The following is a 23,318-nucleotide window of genomic DNA, read 5'->3' as shown; positions in this document are numbered from 1 at the left end:
GATACTTTTTAAAAGATGGAAGACAACTTGTATCTACCACCTTCCCAGGCAGTGTGTGCCAGACTGTCACCAACATCTGGTTAAAAAAAACTTCTCATATTCCCCCTAAACCTCCTGCCTCTCAACTTGAACTCATGTCGTCTCATGACTGACCTTTCTGCCAAGTGGAACATAGAACATAGAACATAGAAAAGTACAGCACAGTACAGGCCCTTCGGCCCACGATGTTGTGCCGTGGAATAATCCTAATACAAAAATAAAATAACCTAACCTACATTCCCCTCAATTCACTGCTGTCCATGTGCATGTCCAGCAGTCACTTAAATGTCACTAATGACTCTGCTTCCACGACTACCACTGGCAAAGTATTCCATGCGTTCACAACTCTCTGGGTGAAGAACCTCCCTCTGACATCTCCTCTATAACTTCCTCCTAACACCTTAAAACTATGACCCCTCGTGGCAGTCAATCCTGCCCTGGGGAAAAGTCTCTGGCTATCGACTCTATCCATGCCTCTCATTACCTTGTACACCTCGATCAGGTCACCTCTCTTCCTCCTTCTCTCCAGAGAGAAAAGCCCGAGCTCAGTCAACTTTTCCTCATAAGACAAGCCCTCCAGTCCAGGCAGCATCTTGGTAAACCTCCTTTGCACCCTCTCCAAAGCCTCCACATCTTTCCTATAATAGGGTGACCAGAACTGGACACAATATTCCAATTGTGGTCTCACCAGGGTTTTGTAGAGCTGCAGCATAACCTCGCGGCTCTTAAACTCGATCCCCCTGTTAATGAAAGCCAAAACACCATACGCATTTTTAACAACCTTATCTACCTGGGTGGCAACTTTGAGGGAGCTATGCACTTGAACACCAAGATCCCACTGTTACTCCACACTGCCGAGAATCCTGCCTTTAATCCTATATTCAGCATGTAAGTTTGACCTTCCAAAATGCATCACTTCGCATTTATCTAGGTTGAACTCCAATTGCCATTTCTCAGCCCAACTCCATCTGCCATTTCTCAGGGAACAGATGCTCCTTTTCCATAGTCCATGCCCCTCATAACCTTGTTCATCTCAATTAGATTACCCTCTCAGTCTTCTCTGCTCCAATGTAAACAACCTAAACCTATCTAGCCTTTCCTCATAACTTAAGCTTTCCCGTCCAGGCAGTATCCTGGTGAATCCCCTACACAGACCCACACACAGTACTCTAGTTGTGTTCTCACCAAAGTTCTATACAACTCCATCATGACTTCCCTGCCTTTTCCACCACCCTATTAACATGCCGTTCCACCTTCAGAGATCTATGGACAAACAAACCCAGGTCCTTTTGTTCCACAGAACTTCTTAATGTCATGCTTTTCATTGAATACGTAGGGTCAAATGACCCCTTCCAAAATAAGTAACCTCACACTTTTCAGGGTTAAATTCCATCTGTCACTTATCTACCTCTTTAACCACCCTGATTAAATCTTCTTGTAGCCCAAGACACTCAATCTCAATGTTAACCACCCAACCAATCTCTGCAAACTTACTGATGACAAATGCCAGGGGACCCAACACAAATCCCTGTGGCATCCACTGGGCCCTGGCTTCCAGTCACTAAAGCAGCCTCTGTCATCTTGTTGTGTCTCCTACAACTGAGCTAATTTTCAATCCACTTTATCAAATTACCCTATATCCCATTTGCATTTGCCTTCTTGACAAGCCTCCTATGTAATACCTTGCTAAAGACTTGGCTGAAATCCATATAAACTCCAACAACTGTATAAACCTCATCTACATGCCTAGCCACCTCCCCACAAATTCAAGCTAATTTGTTAGGTATGACTTCCCTCTGACAAAGTCATGCTGACGATCCCTATCTCTCCATGTAGAGATAAATGCATTTTTTTTAGAATTTTCCCCAATTGTTTCCCTACTATTGATGTGAGGCTCATTGGTCTTTAGCTGTCTGGCTTATCGCTACCAGCTTTCTTAAATATTCGAACCACTTTAGGTATTCTCCAGTCCTCTGGCACTTCCTCCGTGGCCAGAGAGGAATTAAAAGCTTGGGTCAGTGACCCTACAATCTCCTCCCACTGCAATCTGGGACACAATTCATCTGAACCTGGATATTTTGTCCACCTTTAAGCTTGTTAACACTTCCAAATGCCTGGTCTTTCCCAATGTAAACTTGCTTGAGCATCTTGTAGTCTCTCTCCCTGCAGTCGATATCTTCATGCTCATTTTCCTGACTGAAGACAACTGTGAACTATTTGTTCAACACTTCAGCAATGTTCTTTTGCTCCACCCATTGATTGTGCCCTTGGTCCCTAATGGCCCCTATTCTTTCCCTTGTTATTCTTTGCCCATTGATATACTTATAGAATAACTTGTTATTTTCCTTACGTTTACCAGCCAGATCTTTCTCATATCTCCTATTTGCTTTCTTAAATTCTACCCTACATTTTCTGTACTCCATTAGTCCCTCTGCTGATTTGTTCCCCTTGTACCTGGTAAAAATCTTTCTTTTCCTTCTCATCAAATCCTGGAGATTTCTGGTTATCTGCGGTTCTCTGGGGGTGTTAACCCTTCCTATCACCCCAGAGGGAAGATATTGGGTTTTTACCATCCCCATTTCTGTTTTGAATGACCCTGACTACCCCTACACCCCACTTTGTTCTTCTGCAAATTTCCCTACTAATAGCTGTTTCTAGGCTACCTTGGCTAGGCTCTGCCTTATTCCATTCAAATCAGTTCTCCATCAGTTCAAAACATTTTTTGTGTAACCTATCTCTTTCTTTGTCCAAAGAAGCTTAAATTGTACCGTGTTGTGAACACTAGCACTAAAACATTCCCCCACAACCTTCTCAAATACCTGTCTGGCTTTAATTCCCAGAATTAGGTCCAGAACAACTCTGCACTTTGCTGGATCCTCTACATATTGGCCTAAACGTTCTCCTGTACATATTTAAAGAAATCCACTCTATCCAAGCACTTGGCACTATGTCTATCACAGTTAATGTCAGGAAAGTTGAAATCACATAACTTTAATTGCTCTTCTCTTTATTGTTTTTAAACACCTCTGCAAATTGTGCACAAATTGGCACCTCAATCTCCCGCCTACTCTCTGAAGCTCTACATCAAACACCCATCAATGTGGCTGCCCATTTTTATCCCTAATCTCTACCCACAAAGTTTCATTTGCTGCCCGCCACAAGATATCATCTCTCCTTACTGCATTGACTGATTCCTTAATTAACATGCAATGCCACCGTCCCTTTTACCCCCTCCGCAGTCTTGCCTGAAGATTCTATATCACAGGATGTTGAGTTGCCAATCCTGCCCCTCCCTCAACCATGTCTGTGACGGCTATGATATCACACTCCTACATGTCACTCATCGCCCTTGACTCATTTGTTTTATTGTGATTCCCCTAGCATTAACAAAATATCCATTCAGCTTTGCCTTACTCCCTGGAAAAATTATTACAGCTGCACCTCCTCTGATTTCATAGAATCCCTATAGGGTGGAAAGAGGTCATTTGGCCCATCGGGTCCACACCAACCTCCAAAGTGTATCCCACACAGCTCAAGCCCCATACCCTACCCCTGTAACCACACCTACTACCAAGGCTATTCCAATCACTGGACACTACAGGCAATTTAGCATGGCCAATCCACCTACCCTGCACATCTTTGGACTGCGGGAGGAAACTGGAGTGCCCAGAAGAAACCCATGCAGGCACGGGGAGAATGTGCAAACTCCACACAGACAGTCGCCCGAGGGTGGAATCAAATCTGGGTCCCTGGCGCCGTGAGGCTGCAGTGCTAACCACTGAGCCACCGCTTGATTGTTTTATCGTATGATCCTGTCCCCTTGATCTGTTAACAACCTGTGTCCCCCTTCCCCTGCTAAATTTGTTTAATCTCCTCCCTGCAGCACTAGCAAACCACTCCACAAGAATGTTAGCCATGCTTTGGTTCAAATCCCACTTGTACTGGTCCCACTTTCACCAAAAATAACCCCAGTGATCCAGGAATCTAAAACTCACCCTCCTACACTATTAAGCCAAACATCCATCTGCTTTATGCTTCTATTTCTTTGCTTGCTAGCACGTGGCATTGGATGTTATCCAGAGGTTATAACCTGAGATGTCCTTTTTCAAAGAATGAAGGAGTGGGGGATCTTGTTGTGCAGTGTCTGAGCCACAAGGCCTGGTTTCACATTCCACTTTTCCCAGAGGTGTGCAATAACATCTCTGAACAAGTGTATTTGGAAATAATATTGAGCAGACGCAGAGGGCTCTTGTGGCACAGTGATGGAGTCCCAACTCTCAACCAGGAGGTGTGGGTTCAAGCCCTGTCCTATTTCAGAAATACGTGATAGCATCTGCAAACAGATTGCGCAGAAAATAAGAAAATATAAAGAGGACACATGAAGGGCTCCTGTGGTGTAGTAGTAGCTTCCCTCCATCTGAGGCAGGTAAATTTAGGTAGAAGTCCCATCTGCACCAAATGTGTGTATTAACATTTCTGAGCATGTTGATTTAAAATACCTATAAAGCAGACACAGGTGATTATCAGCAGCTGGTAATAGTTTTTTATTTAAAAAGTCACGGCGATTTAAAGATTTGGTTCAGAAAGCTGCTTAGTTGTGAATGATAATATTTCCAGATAGATTAAAAAGTACACTTATGGGTCCGTAGAACTGTCTGTCCTGAACTAAGTTTCTCATGCAGAAGTAAAAATGTGATTTCACCCTCAGAAAGGGTTGTTGACAGATGGGTAAGGAGAACTATTTGGGTGACATGACTGAGAGATCTCACCTCCTTCTTGCTACTTCACCATTAATTTCTGAATAATTTGTGACCTCTCGACTCACCAGCTATCAAGTGGTCAATCAATGGCCGCAACTTACCACATCCATGATTGTCTGCCTTTCAAATACCTACAAATGTCAATTTTGAGGAAGGGTCACTGGACTTGAAATGTTAACTCTGATTTTCTTCTTCACAGATGCTGCCAGACCTGCTGAGCTCTTCCAGCAACTTCTGTTTTTGTTCCTGAACAACATCTCGTATTCAGATTAGACATTTTACTAACTTCTTGACTCAATATTGAGGTCTACATCTTCAGATTGCGAACACATTCCCATTCCTTCCCTTGATTTCAGCCTTACTTGTTATATTCTCTGTAATCATGTCCTCTCTGCCCTCCCGCTGCTCCCAGTGGGGCTATCTATTCTACCCAGTCTCACAGTTAACTGCATCATTGTTCTGCCTTTCTCACACTCCGATCACTTAACCTGCACTGTTGGCAGCCTTTCTCCCCCAGCACTCCAAACCCACACTATTGCATAAATGCTGCTCCCTCCACACTTCACCTCAGCTCTGACGAAGAGTCACCTAAACTCAAAATGTTAGCGTGCAAATGAAAAAAAAACTTACCCTCTCATTGATGGCTTAAGAATAGGCCTCAATCAGCAGGCTTCTGACTGGCTGCCAGCTCCTGGCAATCCGGGACACCAGCATTGTGGCCTGTGATGGGTGGAGAAACTCACCAATCAGCTCTTAATGAGTGTCTTGGTGGGCAACAGATAGGTGAGCATTACACAGTGATGGAAGTATCATTTTAGTCACCATCTAACATGCTCACCCCTCACTGCTTAAAAGAAAGGAAAGTCACACCCAAATTATCTAACAAATACATAGGATTATGCCATATTTTTAGCAGTACATTGGTACGCATGCACACACACACAGCATATCGCCTATGCAGTTGATCTTGGTCAGCATTAAATGTAGGTATCACTTAAAAGATGCTGAGAGAATTTGAGGATTAATGAATTCCTTAAATGTAACCTCAAGGCTAAACTCTTGAATTATTTGTGTCAGTTAGCATGAGCTGGGAAAATATATATGTATCAGTTTGCAATGGAAAATGTGGACACAAAAGCAGGAGCAAATATTTTTACAACACAAGAAGTGAAGATTTTCAACCTTATAACAAAACTTAATGAAACAAAATGTCTTTAACATAGTAGATTACATATTTGAATTCAGTTTTCTGGTGTACCAGAAAGCAAGAGGTTATATTCCCATAGATTTAAATCTTAGGCAGATCTTTGTAAGATCCAAGCAATAATGAAATCACGTGTACTGGTTGTGTTACACTTTGAAAGGTGATTGTGGGTTGTCACTTGATGAACTATTACTACATAAACCATAATCACCCACTTGTCCCACAATTGGAACATGACAGCCCAGCTTCAGAGGTCAGGTTGTTAGTGTCCAGCACTGCACACACATTATTGAGAGCATTGATTTACACAACAACATTGACTTTCCTTGATAAAGTGCCATGTGACCCACTGTGCTCTGACAAATCAACACCCTAATTCAGCAAATCAAAACAAAAGCAAAGGATGGAAAATGTCAACCTGCCCAGCAGAGCCGACATTGGGGCATTCTAAACACCTCAACTGTTTTATCCAAGTGTTCTTTCAAGAATTATACTGTTTTGGGTTATAAGGACAACATCAGATTATTTCAATAGCTTATCAATCTTATGGGTAAACAACTTTTTTCCTAAAGCCTAATTTAAATTCATGCTTGTTCCTGAATTCCAATTTTAGCCCACAAAAGGAGGGAGCTCGCAATGATATGGCAGCTGTCATAGTCTACATTTTCACAGTCAGGCCATCCGAATTCTGGGATTCCCACTCCCATCTGCGGTAAATGTTGTTGCTGTGGTGTAAGCACACTGCCCACCCTCATGTAATATTCCGGACCCTTTCCAATTCCATTGTGGAGATGGGAAAATCCAAATCAGCCGCCCCATTATGCCCTCCCACAATTTTAGGTGAATCAGGATCTTTCTGTGAGAACACACTTGAATGTGTAAGCCAGTGGGAAACCTTGGTCCCAAGCGAGGAATCAAAAACAACAGAAGGGTCTAGGCCCGAAACGTCAGCTTTTGTGCTCCTGAGATGCTGCTTGGCCTGCTGTGTTCATCCAGCTCCACACTTTGTTATCTTGGATTCTCCAGCATCTGCAGTTCCCATTATCTCTGAAGACCTGTCCTGGACTGTTTAACCATTGAATTACATCAGGGTGTTTCTTTTCCCCCAATGGGAAAGGTGCTGTGATACATTCAAGACTGAAGAAAAGAGTCCTTGGCAACTCTCAGTGTTAGGATAATGAATGTTTACTGTTGTTTAAGTTTTAAATAAACACTGCTAAGTAAGAGTAAAAGAATGAAAAGTAAAAGAAGAAAGAAGAAATTCATACAGGTTAACTAGTTGGTATACCTTCAAAAGATAAACCATAGACACTTGTGCTTGCAGTTTCTATAGTTTGCTTGTCTACTGCCATTTTGCTTTTCCCTGATGGGTGGGGCCATTATAAAAACTTGGCTGAGTTTCAAAATGTCTGGGGCCATTAATTTCACCAAGGGTGTGTGCAAACCATTTTATCAGACAGATTTATGTGATTGTTAAAGGATAATCAGTACTAATATGGGATGTGAATGGATGTCTATCTTTTTATATAACAGATAGTCCATTTGAGGAGATTTAACTTTGTTGAATGGCTTTTGGATATGACAGCTGTTTTCAGTTTGAAGTGTTTCTGTTGACAGCTCTAGTACATTGTGAAAGGTTTATTTCATTCATGCCCATTTTAAAACATAGCTTAGGAATTCTGTCCTTGTGGATACTGGGTAAGTAGATAAAAGGACATAGAGAAGGTATGGAGTGGACTTGAGGCTGGGTAGGAAGTGAGCTGTGAGATTCATAGTCCTGAATATTCAGCACGGCAACTGAGACTTATCCCAGTAAATGGAGCTGGGCATTATAATCTGCTGCAAATACAGAAATTGCTAGAAAAACTCAGCAGGTCTGGGCAGCATCTGTGGAGACAAATCAGAGTTAACGTTTCGGGCCAAATGAGGAAGAACTGGGAAGGGTCACATGATTCAAAACATTAACTCTGACTTCTCTCCATACATGGTGCCAGACCAGCTGAGATTTTCCAGCAATTTATGTTTTTGTATCTGATTTATGGCATCCACAGTTCTTTTGCTTTTATTCTTATTCGTGGAGCTCACTACTATATGCACCACCAGGTTAAGAGACAAAAATACTCCTTTTTAGGAACTGAATGGGTTGGGGTGGGGGAAGAGAGCATAAGATTGGCTGCGGACCTGTCCCCAACTTCTTGCCTTGTCTTATGCACAGCAAGTGTATAGCAAAAGTAGAGAACAGCAATAGCAGGAGGGACACTCAAATTAGGGTAATGAGGTGACAACAGTTATCCCCAAACAAATTCACCCTTTCTTTTTGAGTTCCAGTTCAGATTGGTTCCACTCAGACTGGCTGGTTGAAAGTTTTGTTGAACACAGGGACCATTAGCAACTCTTGTGCTTGGGTTAGATCGAACTGAAATACAGTGTATTTCCTTGTGCCACTATGTAACGTGGTAGTCAGTTGACAGCCTACGTCACATTGAAGTCAACTGGGCAGAGATGCAAAAAAGGATTAAGTCACTTTTATCCATTTACATATTCACACAAAATCAAAGCCCATAGCAGTGAATATTAAGACAGCGCTCTTGTAAACCCGTATAATTGAAGAACAGCGATTATACTGAGCTTTCAAGGCATAAATAATAAGGGTGATTCACTAATGAAGCTACAAAGGAACCATTCTCTATAATCTTTGTTTCTTCAGGCATCACCAAAGCTATTTCTCTCCAAAGCCAGTAAAGCAAGATAAACACAAATTATCTAGAGCCCGTATTAAATCAATGTTTAAGCAAGCACCTTTTGTGATCATGCCATGTGATTTGTCTGGGTTTCTTTCAGAAATATATTGGTGGGGGAGGGGGTAGTTAGGGTTGGCAGGTGATGAGCAGTCAATGAGAAGATAAACAACTTGTGAAGCCTTGGGTATTTTTTCTAAAGTTGGAACAATAGAAGCAGCCTGAGTGGGTGGAATCAACCTCTCAGAGCCAGCATTTTTAGTTAGCTTTTGACAGTTGCTATTGAGGTCTTGAAGAGGTGGAATTTATTTTTCCCCTCTTTCTCAACTACTACCACAAGCTGGAGGCTCTATGCCTGCTAGTGGAGTTGCATTGAGACAATCTGTGTTCTGAATTTGCCTTTTGCCAAAGCTGTGTTTTTGGGATGTTGCTATATTGGAACAGTTAATTAGTAACAGTTGCTGCATCTATTATTCAGTTAAGTTTTGCAATAGAATTAAGATTTTCCGTTCCTTCTTACATTTGTTGTATGTTAACTATAGTGTTCAAATAAATTATGTTTTGCTTAACATCAAGTATTTTGGCCAATTGGATTGCAACTGAAACACAGCACCTCCCATTTACTTTTTAAAATAAGAAAAGTTAAGGTCTAGGCTACCTTCACAACATATTCTGAGGGGGTCTGGTCTGGTCCATGACACTTGTTTATTTTTTCTTTGGTAATCGTAACTTTGACAGAGTTTACCGTTCTAATTTCTGTGCAGAATTACTTCACTTGCTAAATTTGGCACGACACCAAACCAAACCTGATATTGGTGTTGGCCCATGATAGGTTAGACAAGAACATCTCATCTCAGGCAGACAGAATTAATGCAACGTTATTAGTGACTGTGCAGTAGTTACAGGCCTCAGCATTAGCTGGCTCGAAATTATGAATCGAAGCCCAGCGAAAGAAAAGCTTACAAATCATGGAATTTACAGCACAGAGGGAGGCTATTTAACCCATCATGCCTGTCAAGTCAAGTCACCATCGTCTTTCCAGGCCATAGGGCTGCTCTCTCATTAGAGAAAGATCTCTGGTGGTGATTTTACCTGAGAGTCACCATACCTCAAGTAAGGGGGACATGTTGAGGAAGAAAGTCCTTCATGGTAATTTCAGCCAGTGGTGGGGATTGTGCCCATTCTGTTGGCATCACACTACTTGGCAAACCATCCATCCAGTCAGCTAGGCTGAACCAAACATAATGCCTCCCAAAGGACCTACCCAACTTGGTCCCACACTCCATCCTGTTTCCATAGCCTTCTAAACTGATGGGAGAAACAGTTTAAATATTTGAAAACTCTCTTCTTTTCCTTTTTTTTCTCATTTAATACAAACTCTATCTTCTTTCCTATCAGATTTTCTGACATGCTAAAGATGGCATTTGGAAGTAAAACCGATTAGTTTGATGTCTGACACTCCTCTGGGTTGGCTCCAGGGTTATATCCTAAATCTGATTCTTCAACTGTCTACTAGGAACTAATGAAAAGTAGCGATGCAGACATTGAGACATTAATAGAGGATTGTTCAACATGCTATGCACAGCGAACCAAATTTAGGATATTGGACTTCAAATCAATGCAGGACATGTGAAACACAGCTGATTTGTTTTAGTTTTCTTTTGATGTGGTACTTTATTGCCATTAAAAAAAAACATGGAGTGACATGCCTGAGGTGAATACCCTGAATTTCTCCTTGGACTGACAGGCTGACCTCCAGCAATAAGCATCATTTTTTGTGCTTAGAATAACTCCAAGTAAATAAAAAGGCTGGAGCGATTAGCTATGTACTGACAGAAGAATATGTTGATGTTTCACAGGGTTCAGAATGGGGGTCTTCAATTAATGATATACATTAATGTTTAGAACTTGAGGTATATTGTACAATGTCAAAATTTGTAGGCGTCATGAGACTTGGGAATGTAGGAAAATCTGAGGAGGATGGTGATAGAATTCAAGAGAACATAGAATCATCAAATTCCTAGAGTGTGGAAGCAGGCCATTCGGGCCATTGAGTTCATACTGACCCTCTGAAAAGCATCTCACCCTTACACACCCCACTGCCCAATCCCTGTATCTCTGCATTTTCCATGGTTAATTCAACTAATCTGCACATACCTTGGCACTACAGGCAATTTAGCATAACCATCCCATCTAAACTGCACATCTTTGGACTGTGAGAGGAAACCCATGCAGGCAAGAAAAGAAGGTACAAAATCCACAGACAGTCAAGCGAGGCTGAAATCGAACCTGGGTCCCTAGCACTGTGAGGCAGCGGTATTAACCGTGCCACCTGTTCCAACACACTGGCAGATTTGCAGACTCATGACAGAAGAAATTCAGATCAGAAAGGCAGCAAGAACACAAGTTACATAAGGTGCAAGAACAGAGATATCTGGTAAGGTCTTTGAAAGTGGCAGGACCCATTAACAAAGCAGCTCATAAATTAAATGGAATCCCCGGCTTCACGTACGAAGAAATAAGAGTGCAAAAGCCAGAACATTGCACTAAATTTGACAAAATACAGAAGTGGTCCTGGCTAGAAGATTGTGTTCAATTTTATAATAAAGGATGCAAGGCTTTTGAGAGGATACAGAGGGGATTTACCAGTCTGGATCCAGTTTAAGGAAGTGCATTTATAAAGGCAGTCTGGAGAAGCTGGGGTTATTTTCCCTACAGGGGAGAAGGCCTAGATGAAATTTTACAGAGGTGTTTGAAATGATGAAGGGTGAAGGTGAACTAAATAAAGGGAAGCAGTTCTCAGCAGCTTAAAAGGTCAATAACCAGCAAGTGCCGATTTAAGGAGATTGGCCAATCGACCAGAGGCCAAAAAAGGAAAGCTTTTTTTAAAATTATCCAACACATGTTTAGGATCTAACTACACTACCTGGGAGCCTTGTAAAGGGAATTGGATAACCTCAAAGAAGGAGAAAGAATTGCAGAGCCATGGTGCAAGGCCAAGTGACTAGGATTAAATGGGCTTTTTTTTATATAACCAGCATGGTTTCAATTGGACTCTGTGCTGCAGTATTCTTGATTTTAAGAAAACAAATATCTAGACGTCAATTCTGGGTTGAACCATCATGAAGAGCTAACAGAGGTCAGTGTGAAACTATTTACTCAGGATCTACATTTTTCCTCAGTTATTTTTCAAAGCAATTGTTCCTGATAAGGTTCTACTGAAATAACAGCATGGTCGCAGCCAACCTGAATAAACAGCTTTGTCAAATTGCTCTGTGGCTGTTTTTCTCCCCACCAGAACACATCAGCGGTATGTATCTACATTGTCTGCAATCTCAGAATACCTTGTAGTTTTCAACCTCTGACTACACACACACACACACACACGCACACACACACACACAAACACACTCACACACACAAACACACACACGCATACACACACACACACACACACACACACACACACACACACACACACAAAGGACGTCCAATCACTTTGATAAGCACTATTTCATGCTACTTGTGCACTGATCCGTGGTCTTAACGTAACCAAATATGACATCAATAACCTTGAATCTTCAAAGGTGACAATCCCATAGTTCAACTTTCAGGGAAACATTAGGTGTGCGGCAACGTTTAACTAAAACAATGTGACAGATTTGAAAAAAGAAAATTACTTTAAATAGCACATTTTACAACCTAGCATATTCCCAGCCCTGATGAAGGATGTAAACCCCAAACATTGACTTTCCTGCTCATCTGATGGTGTCTGACCTGCTGTGCCCCTCCATCCCCACATTGTATTGACACTGATTACAACCAGTGAGATACTTTTGAAGTGTAGTTGCTGTTATAATGCTGGAAAACTGCAGCCAAGCTTCACACAGCGAGTTCCCACAAACTGCACTGTTATAATGGCTAGAAAATGCTTTTTTGTGATATTGGTTGAAGGATACACATTGGTCAGGACACCAGGTATAGTTGCCCAACCTTTTGTCATGGAACGTATCTTATATCTAACTGAGAGAGCAGAAAACAGAACTGGTTTCTTTCCAGAATATATGGCACAAAATAAAAATGTAGCAGTATGTTTTTCATGAAGACTGTCCCATATATTCCAATATTGCAATCACTAATTAACATATTAGTCAATGAACAGTAGGTTAAGTAATTGTACAATCAATCAACCATGCAAAACAATAATGTAAGCATCTCTACGTTTCAGCAAAGAATCCATTTATGTTTTTAACAAATCCAATACAATTGATTTCCTGACACTTTGTTATATAGTTTTAAATTGTTACTGGGCAATGCCATGTAGAATGACATAGTATATCCATTGCTCAGAAGGGCAGCTTGTTGTTAAATATGAGCAGGGAAATCTGAAATTGGAAGATAAAATCATGCAGTTGTGTAGCACAGAAACAGACCCTTCAGTCCAACTTGCCCTGGCCGTCTAGGTATCCTAAATTAATCTAATCCCATTTGCGTCATATCCCCCTTAAACCTTTCCTATTCATTTTCTTGCCAGGTGCCTTTTAAATGTTGTAATTTTACCTGCCTCCACCATTTCCTCTGGCAGCTCATTCCATACATGCGGCATCCACTGTTTGAAAATATTGTCCTTAAGTCCCTTTTATATCTTTCCCTTTTACCCTAAACTTATGTCGTCCAGTTTTGGACTCCCCTACCCAGGGAAAATATCTTGGCTATTCACCCTATCAATGCCCCTCAGGATCTTATAAGCCTGTATAAGGTCACTCTCAGACTCCGACAGTCCAGGGAAAATAGCACTAGCATATTCAGCCTCTCCCTCTAGCTCACGCTCTCCGAGCCTGGCAACATCCTTGTGAATGGTTTCTGAACACTTTCACGTTTCACAAAATCCTTCCTATAGCAGAGACACCAGAACTGCATGTAGTATTCCAAAAGTGGCCTAACTATTATCCTGTACAGCTTCAGCATGACCTCCCAACTTCTATACTAAAGATAGTGACCAATAAAGGCATATTGAATCATAGTTAGTTTAGAAAAGCACAAGGTAGCATTCTCGCAGAAACTTTGAACCAATCTAGCTGTGGTATCAATGGATTGATGACCAAAAATATACACCCCCAGTAATTCTTGATAATGATGTCAGCAAAGGAATGGAAAGAGCTCATTGCTTTTTGTTAAATTATTTCAACCAAGTTGTCAAGCTAGTGAAAATAAACAGATTAATGCCTGCAGTAAAGAAACAAGAAAACGACAAAGCCTTAACTATTTCTCCACTGATATTGTTCATTTCTAGCCCCGAACAATTTGAATTGATTGAGGTGTTGTTGGAAATGACATTTAAATTGGTCATGCAATCTTTTTGTTCCCCTTCAGCACATGTTTAAAATTTTGTTACTGAGGATGTCGACGCACATTTATGATTCTTTGCAGACATTTGCCTAAATTTGTCCACTATAGTGAGAGCAGAGCAGTATTAGGTATCCTACCCCACAGGGTTGTAAATCCCCAGGATTGGGAAAAACGTTGGTTTGACACTCAAAATTGCTCGCCATGGCTTTCAAACAGGAGAAAAATGGGTGGAGGTGATAAGAAAGCATTACCCCCATGTTGTCTATTTCCAAACAATTAAAATCACCACCACCTCGGCAAAGGACACAGCCTTATTTCTCCTACTATAACTGATATGCCCGCGTCTAACTTTCAGGTTTCAATTAAAAAATAAAAACTTGAGAAATCAGACAGACAACCTTTGCTTAACAGGATGCAAACATGGACCTGGGGCACAATATGCACCATGTATTTTGCAGTTTCAGCAAAACCTGAGTCAGCATATTGAAAGGAAAAGCACATGCAAAAACAAAATATATTTGATTATTGACTCCAATATTTGAAGATAGATAGAAGAGCATTGTGCAATGTCATGTACCACAACATTTAAGCCAAAACTATGCACAAATACATTTCATAATTGAGTATGTTTTGTTTCTTTTTGCTTGTTTAATCTGATCTGATTAACACATTGCTTACCGATTACTGAAAAAAAAATCACTTATTTGAAGCTGGTTGTAAGACCTTGATCTAGTTCTATTGTTTGATATCTCTTGCATTGTTTAGGTCAACTCCACTATTCTAGAAAACTGCCAAGCTCAGTCACGACTATGACGAAAGAATGAAGTGAGGCAAAATGAGATCAGAGCCAAGACTGTAAAAGGAATACTGCTGTAGTTATTCCAGCAAAGCATCTTAACCAGCACATCTCTTCTAGTGATACAGCTTCCTCCCATTTTCTCCCCTTCTTTCCTTAGGTGCTAATTTTTGTCAGGGTACAACTGCACTGGTGACTACTCAGCGAGGCTTACCTGTCTGCCTTAACAAACCATAAATTTGCAGAAGAATGTGCTAGATAAGGTCAAGAGCAGAAACAGGAAATCTGATTATCTCTCCCTCCCTTACCCATGAATACTGAGGCCTAGAGTAAAGCTCCTGGAATAGCCTGGGAGATGGAGTCTTCAACTTTACTGCACTATATTCAGAAATGGCTGTGATTCCATCTGAAAGCCAGCGGAGTGCTGTGGTTTCAAGCTGAAGTTTCAAGATTAGAGTTGGACAGTAAATGCTTTGAATAAATCAGACAGCAAACAATTCAGTTTTTTTAATTAAACTTCATTATTGTTAATTGCAGATAACTTGCATAATTGAGAGGTTAGAGTGCTGTTGACTTTATCACCAATGATTCCTACCGTGGCTAATCAACTCATCTAGAACAAATGTTAGTAATTTCTCCAGAAATTGAGATAAAGAATATCAGCTTACGTAGTTGAAATGCGATTAGCTGTATGTTGTACAAAATAAAAGATGAAAGAATAAATGTTTGAATCCTATAAATGTGTACAGTCCTTTTCTCATAATGCTATCAGTTCAAAACCAATCCAATGTAATGCATCCATCTCTAATTCATCCTAATTCTACATTATTTCTTGGGCATCAGTCAGACCAACAAAATGAGGACTAATCCAATAATTTTACTGATGTGCAAGGGTAAACCTTTGAAGTTGGCATTCTTGGCACACAGCCTTATTATATAGGATTATGCATCTCAATACCACTTTTAGAGATCAATTATCCTATCTTTAATTTGTGACAACATTCAACAATACTTCACAATGTTTGGAAAGCCTCATAAAACCCATCTTCTCATGCACCCAAATACTTGGAATAGCGATTGAAAGCAATACCTACGCACTAGTCAGTATATCAAAGCAAACAGCCTGTGGTCTCAATACAGCAGCAGATGTGTCCTTTTGTTACTCTGTCCATGCTGTCAGGTACATGGATTAAATCAATACTAGTATCTATCCTTTAGCTAAAAGAACAATTCTTGTGATTGGTTTCAGAATAAAGTTGAAATATTCTATAATTGCCCCACATGAAGCTATTAATTTATCATCGATTTTGTTTGTTGTGCACCTTCTCTGCAACTGTAACATTGTATTCCTCACTCCATTCAATTACTCTCATGCACTTTGTATGGTATGATCTGCCTGTGCTGCATGCAAACAAAACTTGTCACTGTACTTAGGTACATGTAGCAATAATAAATCAAAGCAAATAAAAAATCAAATTAACCCACATCATTAGGTAACATTCGGAAGCCTGTTACTTTCCCCCCGCTGTCCCCGGCATTGGTAATATGCTAGAGAAGACAAGAAAAGACTATGAATTAAACAATTCAGTGACTCAAGAATGCTTTTGAAAGGAGAGTTCTCTTCTACCTTTCTCACCACTAGTGGGCAGTCTAGTCCTCACATTCCCTCACCACTTCATGGGTTTCCATTTCCCAACTCAACTCCAGAAAACAAGTAATATTCAACACTTGGAGTTAAGGGTCTCCCCAGTAGCTCGAATTGTACATCAAATGAGTCACAGGATCATCTAGACCAGGAAAATAGTTCTAGGTGCTGACTGAGTCAGGGTGATCAGAAGGAACGCTGCATTAATATATGTATTGTGAGAAATTGATTATGTTCCCTTCTCCTGGTCAAATCTTTAAAATGATGAAGGAGTTCTATATCATAACCATAGAGGTGTTTCCATTTGTCAGGGAATACAAAGCTAGGGGTCATAAATATAAGATTGTACTTGTAAGATAATTAAATAATCCAGGAGTTTCTTCACTCAGAGTAATGAGAGTATGAGGATGGGATTGAATAGCATAAATGCATGTCAGTGGAATCTAGGTAAGTGCATGAAGAAGAACAGAATAGAACAACATAGTGACAGGACGAGATGAACTATAATAGATTCTTCAGGTGCATAAACACTGATCACCTGAGAGGCAAATGAACAGTTTTGGTGCTTTGCATTTAACACTATACTATGTAATTGTCCAATAAAAACATACATCAACTAGCCTGTCTGCACCCACTACAAGGAATAGCATACACCTTGGTAAGGTACCAAGTGGTAAAGGATGACCATGTGACAGTTGCCCAAGCAAGAAGTCAATGCCTTCAGGAGTGCAGGGGAGAGGAAAAGATTGATGGGCAAGAAAGCAACAAGGTAAGTTAATAAGGGAAGGGAACCACTATCTGCCAAGGAACTCTAGATGGACTTGAGATCTCAAGAAAAGTTCAAAAGTTCAGCAGTGTATTTCCTGATACAACTGGACGTGTTTGTTAAAAGACCAATTAGCTCCATTGCATTTCATTGAATCCCTACAGGGTGGAAGCAGGCCATTTGGTGCATCAAGTCCACACTGATCCTCCAAAGAGCATCCTGCTCAGACCCACTCTTCTACTCTATCCCTGTAACCTTGCATTCCCCATTACTAATTCACCTGGCCTGCAACGGGGAATTTAATATGACCAATCCACCTACTCTCCACATGAGGAAACCAGAGCACTCGGAGAAAATCCATACAGCGACAGAGAGAACATGCAAACTCCACACAGACTGACGGTGGAATCAAACTCAGCTCTCCAGTGCTGTGATGTAGCAGTACTAACTGCTGAGCCACTGTGCTGCCCAACTTAACATAGGAGGCATTTATTGTATGTTGGCCTCTTATAATGATAGGAAACCAGATGTCCCTACACTTCTCACACTCTGTCTAGAGGTGTCCAGCTACCCTTTTAAATCATTCATATAAAGCTGTATGGGGCAGGGCTAATGTCACTGTGGGAAAAGACCCAAATGGCCAAACATGATTATGCAATTGCCAGTTGGCTATGCAAATAATTTAAAAGTAAGTTACCACAGGGCAGCTCCCTGGAAGACAAAGAAATGTAGAGGTTGACGTTTGTCCAAGCAGTGACAGTTATATCAATATCACAAGGATTTAATGATTGGTTTTGCCTATTTCTTGGCAGTAATCTTATCTAATGGACAATACAGCTTATTCTCCTATGGATATTGATAGAGTTTGTAGTTTATGTTGTTTTCCTGTTGTGCTAAAGAATTTCATGCCATAATTGTCTTGATGTTTTTGATCTCTGTATAACATTCAATTAGTGTGGCTTGGCTTAATCCTCATATAGAGAGCCCTATTACTTTCACTGCACTTTTAGGGGAGGGAAGTAAGGTGGTTCCTATTACCAACTCTATCTGTCTCAAAGCATAGAATTATCTTCTGATACTTTGGCAATGTGAGTGAAAAATGTAAAGTACGTTAATATTGACCCAATACCAACCTCCCTAATCCTGACTCCACTATAAATATGCTACTTAAACCACTCAATGCCTACCTGGTATTTTTCTTGCTCCCCTGAGGTGAGAGCTGTGCCCTGTAGTGTCATTAAATTGTTTTCATTTAATGTTAATTTGACAGTCTTACCGGTTTCCATTGAAGGTGGTTTTATAAACAGTGGTTGGGTGTAGGCCTTGGTCAGCATAGACTGGCATTGATGCACGCACACACTCGTGGGAGCACTGAAGGGTCTCGTTGTATGCAGTGAATATATCCAGGTTGCTCGGCACTCGTGCAGCGGTGAAATCAGTGAGATTTTGGCAACTCTCCTCTTGTTGGTTGATCTTCCGTTGGTGACTATTCCGATGTCCGTTCCCATTTTCCGCACAGCTGCAAAACAAAGAGACATGTTCATCTCAACAGATTCATAGAACTTCACAGAATCCCTGTAGAGTGGAAGCAGACCATCAGATCCGCACCAATTCTTTAAAGAGCACTCCAGAACCAACCCCATTAACTTTATTCTCTCTAATCCTGCAGTTCCCATGATTAATTGACCTAATCTACATATGTCTGAACACCACGGGTAATTTAACATGGCCAACCCACCTAAACTGTTCATCGTTGGACTGTGACAGTAAACCTGAGCACCCAGAGGAAACCCACACATACTCCAGAAGAATGTGCAAACTCCACACAGACAGGCACCTGAGGGTAGAATCGAACCCGGATTTTTGCTGTAAGGCAGCAGTGCTAACCACTAAGAACTATGCAGTCCGTTTGGTTTCATTTGAGGTTTCCAGTTTAGAATCCCGCACAATGAGTACCCTCAGTTCCAAATGGGCTACAGGATTACGCTAGCAGTGAGGTGAGCCAAAACAAAAATCCCTAAATAGGTCGTTCTGCTGTTTAAGATGCAAAACTCCATCTGGCAGATCACCTAGTCACAGATGATCATAAGATGTGGAGGTGAGCAACGAAGACAATTCTTCAAACCTGACTGGGGACATGGTTGGGGGCGGGGGGTGTTTAAAGCTCTCCATCCCTGAGATTCTGCTTATTAGTTGCCCAGTATTATCATCGCTGTGCTGCACTACCTTCCTACAAACTGACAAAGTGAATTTGTTACTCAATTATCTCTGCTGACAGTCAATCGTACTTTTTTCCATTGTCTGATATCCTTAATGAACAAAAGGCTAGGAAACATTTTCTTTGTTTTGATATTTCTTTCATCCTGGTTAGTTGCTTGCTACAATGCACTAGTAACAAATTGTTAACCCTAGATAGTTAGCAATCTTGATTGAGAAACTTGGGTCATGAGGAATGTTAAAACAATCCGGGCTTTAGACTTTGAGGTGAAGCTTCACAGATCTTTCCAAAGTAACAAACTCGAACAGTGTCATTTCTTTTCAATATGATGAAGAGGTTAGGTATCAAAAGGCAAGTGATAGAATCAAGAAGCCTCAAATTCAAGACAGATGTAAAATTAGATTAGTAAGTTATGACAGAACTTTCTAACAATTTTTCAAATGCTACAAAACTGCTTATAATTCCATGTCACAGTATGGAAGTAATAAAAACAGAACAGAACAGGACAGAATTTTATTCAAGGCTAAGCTGACTAGAACCAGACAACAGGCTAAGTCTCCACTTAAGTCTCTCTGTGAACTTGAACTTTGGCACTGCTGTGAAGATGTGAGGAGAAGTCACAGGCTGGTACCGGAGCCAAAACAAACAAATTATGAAAGTTCCTTGCAGTGAAAAAAAATTCCATGCAGAACCTGGGACTGGGGTTTTATTCCAGCATCAGGCAACTGTCTGTGTGGAGTTTGCACATTCTCCCAGTGCCTGTGTGCGTTTACTCAGAGTGTCCAGTTTCCTCCCAAGATACGCAGGTTATGTGGATTGGCCATGCTAAATTGTCCATAGTGTTCAGTAGATGAGCAGGCTAGTTGGATTAGCCATGGGAAATGCAGGGTTACAGGGATAGGGTAACGGACTAAGTCTGTGTAGGATGTCCTTCAAAGGTTTGTTGCGAACACGATGAGCTGAATGGCCTGATTCCATATTGTAGGGATTCTATGATTCTTAAATGGAGACTATGAATAAGTAATTATGACTTCTGCTAGATTGTACAAAACTGTCTATAGAGGCTTCTGAATAGAAAAGGGATAACTAGCCTACACATTCTACTACAGGTGGAGGTCTGGCCCCTTTTCCTGTTCCTCTTTATCCTACCTTTCACATGTCTTCTAACTCTCTTGCATTTAGTGAAAGCCCCATGTGTTTACTTGTAAACTCCCACCCTTATGCCTCAATATAGCAATGCTGTGTATCGATGGTTATGAAAAAGGTCCTCCCTCCCTGGCTAGCTCTCTCTTAGAAATCACTGTCTGATTGATGCCTGCAGCCTACACATGGAAAATTCATGCTGATTCACTTGAGGCTCTGCAGTTTTTCTGAATTTTTTATTAACTAAATTTGGGCACAAACATATCCATATTAAGGACTGTGTTTGGGTAACCTAACAACTCCCTCCTTTATCCTCTAGTTTTCTCTTATTGAAGAAATGGATAATGCAGCAGTTGCAGCAGTGTTGAAAGTTTGCTGGTAAAACTATAGACAGGAGTCAGAGATAGACAAATCTCAATCAAGGGAAAGACAAAAACAAAGCAGGATGGTGGGGTTTAGGGGAGGAAGAAAAAGGCAGAATGTATATAAGAGTCATGGAGATGTGTAGCAAGAAATAGACCCTTTGGTCTGATTTGCCCATGCCAGCAAGATATCCTAAATAAATGTAGCCCCGTTTGCCTGCATTTGGTCCATATCCCTCCAAACCCTTCCTATTCATACACCCATCCAGTTGTCTTTTAAATGTTATTGTATCAGCCTCCACCTCTTCCTCTGGCTATTCTTCCCATGCATGCACCATCCTCTATGTGAGGAGGTTGCCCCGAAGGTCCCTTTTAAATCCTTCCTTTCTCATATTAGACCTGTGTCCCCTAGTTTTGGACTCGCATACCCTGGGAGAAAGAGCTTGGCCATTCACCCTATCCATGCCCCTCACCATTTTACAAACCCCTACAGGGTCACCATTCATCCTCTGACACTCCAGGGAAAATAGCCTCAGCCTATTTAACCTCTTGCTGTAGCTCAAAACATCACACCCTTGCAACGAACTTGTAAGTCTTTCCTGAACCCTTTCAAGCTTCACAGCTTCTTTCCTACAGCTGGGAGAACAGAATCCAATGCAACATTCAGAAACAAAAAACGGGATAAAGAACACAGACGCTGCATGACACTCCCCAATAGGATTTGCAACTAGAGCTGTTCATTTTAGCCAGGTTTCTATTTTCTGTCTAGTGACTCAGGTTTAGGGCTTGCATATAGGTTTTAGACGGTATTGGCCACATTTTTGAAAGCTCATAGGTCCCTGGAAGTTCCTTTGACCATCTGAGCATTGATATTAGATGCCTTGATTACTTAACTTCTTGACATTAAGTTCTAACCTGTTCAAATCCCTCACATTCCCAAAGTGGCCAACTATCATTGTTTTGTGTTCGTTTGTTATTGCTGACAATTCTTTTACTCACACTTACATCTCTTACTAGGGATCTCTTACTAAGGCCAATCTCTTACTACATTACTGACGCCATTACTATCTTAGCTTACCATCCCTTTTGTCATTTAATCTTTGCTGTTCTTTGCCCCAACATGAACATTTGCTCTTTTTCTTTGCTTTCCTCCTACTTTTCCCTCCTCAGTGTTTGCTTCAATCCCGTTACACCTTTACCAATTGTAAAAAAAAATCAATGATCTGAATTGTTAACTCTGATTTTCTCATCACGGTCACTGGCTAAGTATTTTACTTCAATTGTTATCATGCTTTCCTTGGCTTGGTGGCATAGGATTTAATAAGTAATTTACTTCTAGTCAAACCACTGCCGGCAACATAATAATTTCCCAAGAAACCATTTAAAAGTACAGTGTGTGTGGGTTAATTAGCTTCTGTGGTAAGGTTAGGTATCAAAGCCAGGATGCCTGTTTAGAGTACCTTAAGCTGACTTAGAACATAGAACATAGAACACTACAGCACAGTACAGGCCCTTCAGCCCTTGACGTTGCGCCAACCTGTGAGACCAAACTGAAGCCCATCTAACCTACACTATTCCATTATCATCCATATGTTTATCCAGTGACCATTTAAATGCCCTTAAACTTGGTGAGTCTACAACTGTTGTAGGCAGGGCATTCTACACCCTGACTACTCTCTCAGTAAAGAACCTACCTCTGGCATCTGTCCTATATCGATCACCCCTCAATTTAAAGCTATGCCCCCTCATGCTCACCGTCACCATCCGAGGAAAATGGCTCTGAATGTCCACCCTATCTAATCCTCTGATCATCTTGCATGTCTCTATTCGGTCACCTCTTAAGCTTTTTGTCCAGAACGAAAACAGCCTCAAGTCCCTCAGCCTTTCCTCATAAGACCTTCCCTCCATACCAGGCAACATCCTAGTAAATCTCCTCTGCACACTTTCCAACACTTCCACACCGTTCCTATAACATTGCAACCAGAACTGTATGCAATACTCCAAGTGCAGCTGCACCAGAGTTTTGTACAGCTGCAACATGACCTCATGGCTCCAGAACTCAATCCCTCTACCAATAAAACCTAACACACCGTACACCTTCCTAACAACCCTATCAACGTGGGTCTCAACTTTCAGGGATCTATGTACATGGACACCGAGATCTCTCTGCTTATCCACACTGCCAAGAATCTTACCATGAGCCCAATACTCTGAATTCCTGTTATTCCTTCCAAAGTGAATCACTTCACACTTTTTCCGAATTAAACTCCATTTGCCATCTCTCAGCCCATCTCTGCA

General features: G+C 41.1%; 1 protein-coding gene across 4 annotated transcripts in view; it reads right to left on the bottom strand.

The window, feature by feature from the left end:
• Nucleotides 1–23,318, bottom strand: part of ajap1 (adherens junctions associated protein 1) — a 318,303-nt gene that overhangs the window by 62,471 nt on the left and 232,514 nt on the right. For 3 of the 4 annotated variants that reach the window (XR_009442731.1, XR_009442732.1, XM_059638016.1), the window contains exon 4: nt 18,574–18,816. Coding sequence is in view for 2 of the 4 variants with exons in the window: in XM_059638016.1 (XP_059493999.1) it covers nt 18,574–18,816 (243 nt within the window). In the remaining 2 variants the exon portion in view is untranslated. Of the gene's footprint in view, nt 1–5,429; nt 5,520–18,573; nt 18,817–23,318 lie in introns of all 4 variants that reach the window. The other variant, XM_059638015.1, reaches the window with a different exon arrangement.

This window comes from Stegostoma tigrinum, chromosome 28 (assembly GCF_030684315.1).
Source record: "Stegostoma tigrinum isolate sSteTig4 chromosome 28, sSteTig4.hap1, whole genome shotgun sequence".
In the NCBI taxonomy this organism is placed as follows: Eukaryota; Metazoa; Chordata; class Chondrichthyes; order Orectolobiformes; family Stegostomatidae; genus Stegostoma; species Stegostoma tigrinum.
Note: the sequence above shows the minus strand (reverse complement) of the source record. Positions and strands in the feature narration are given on the sequence as shown.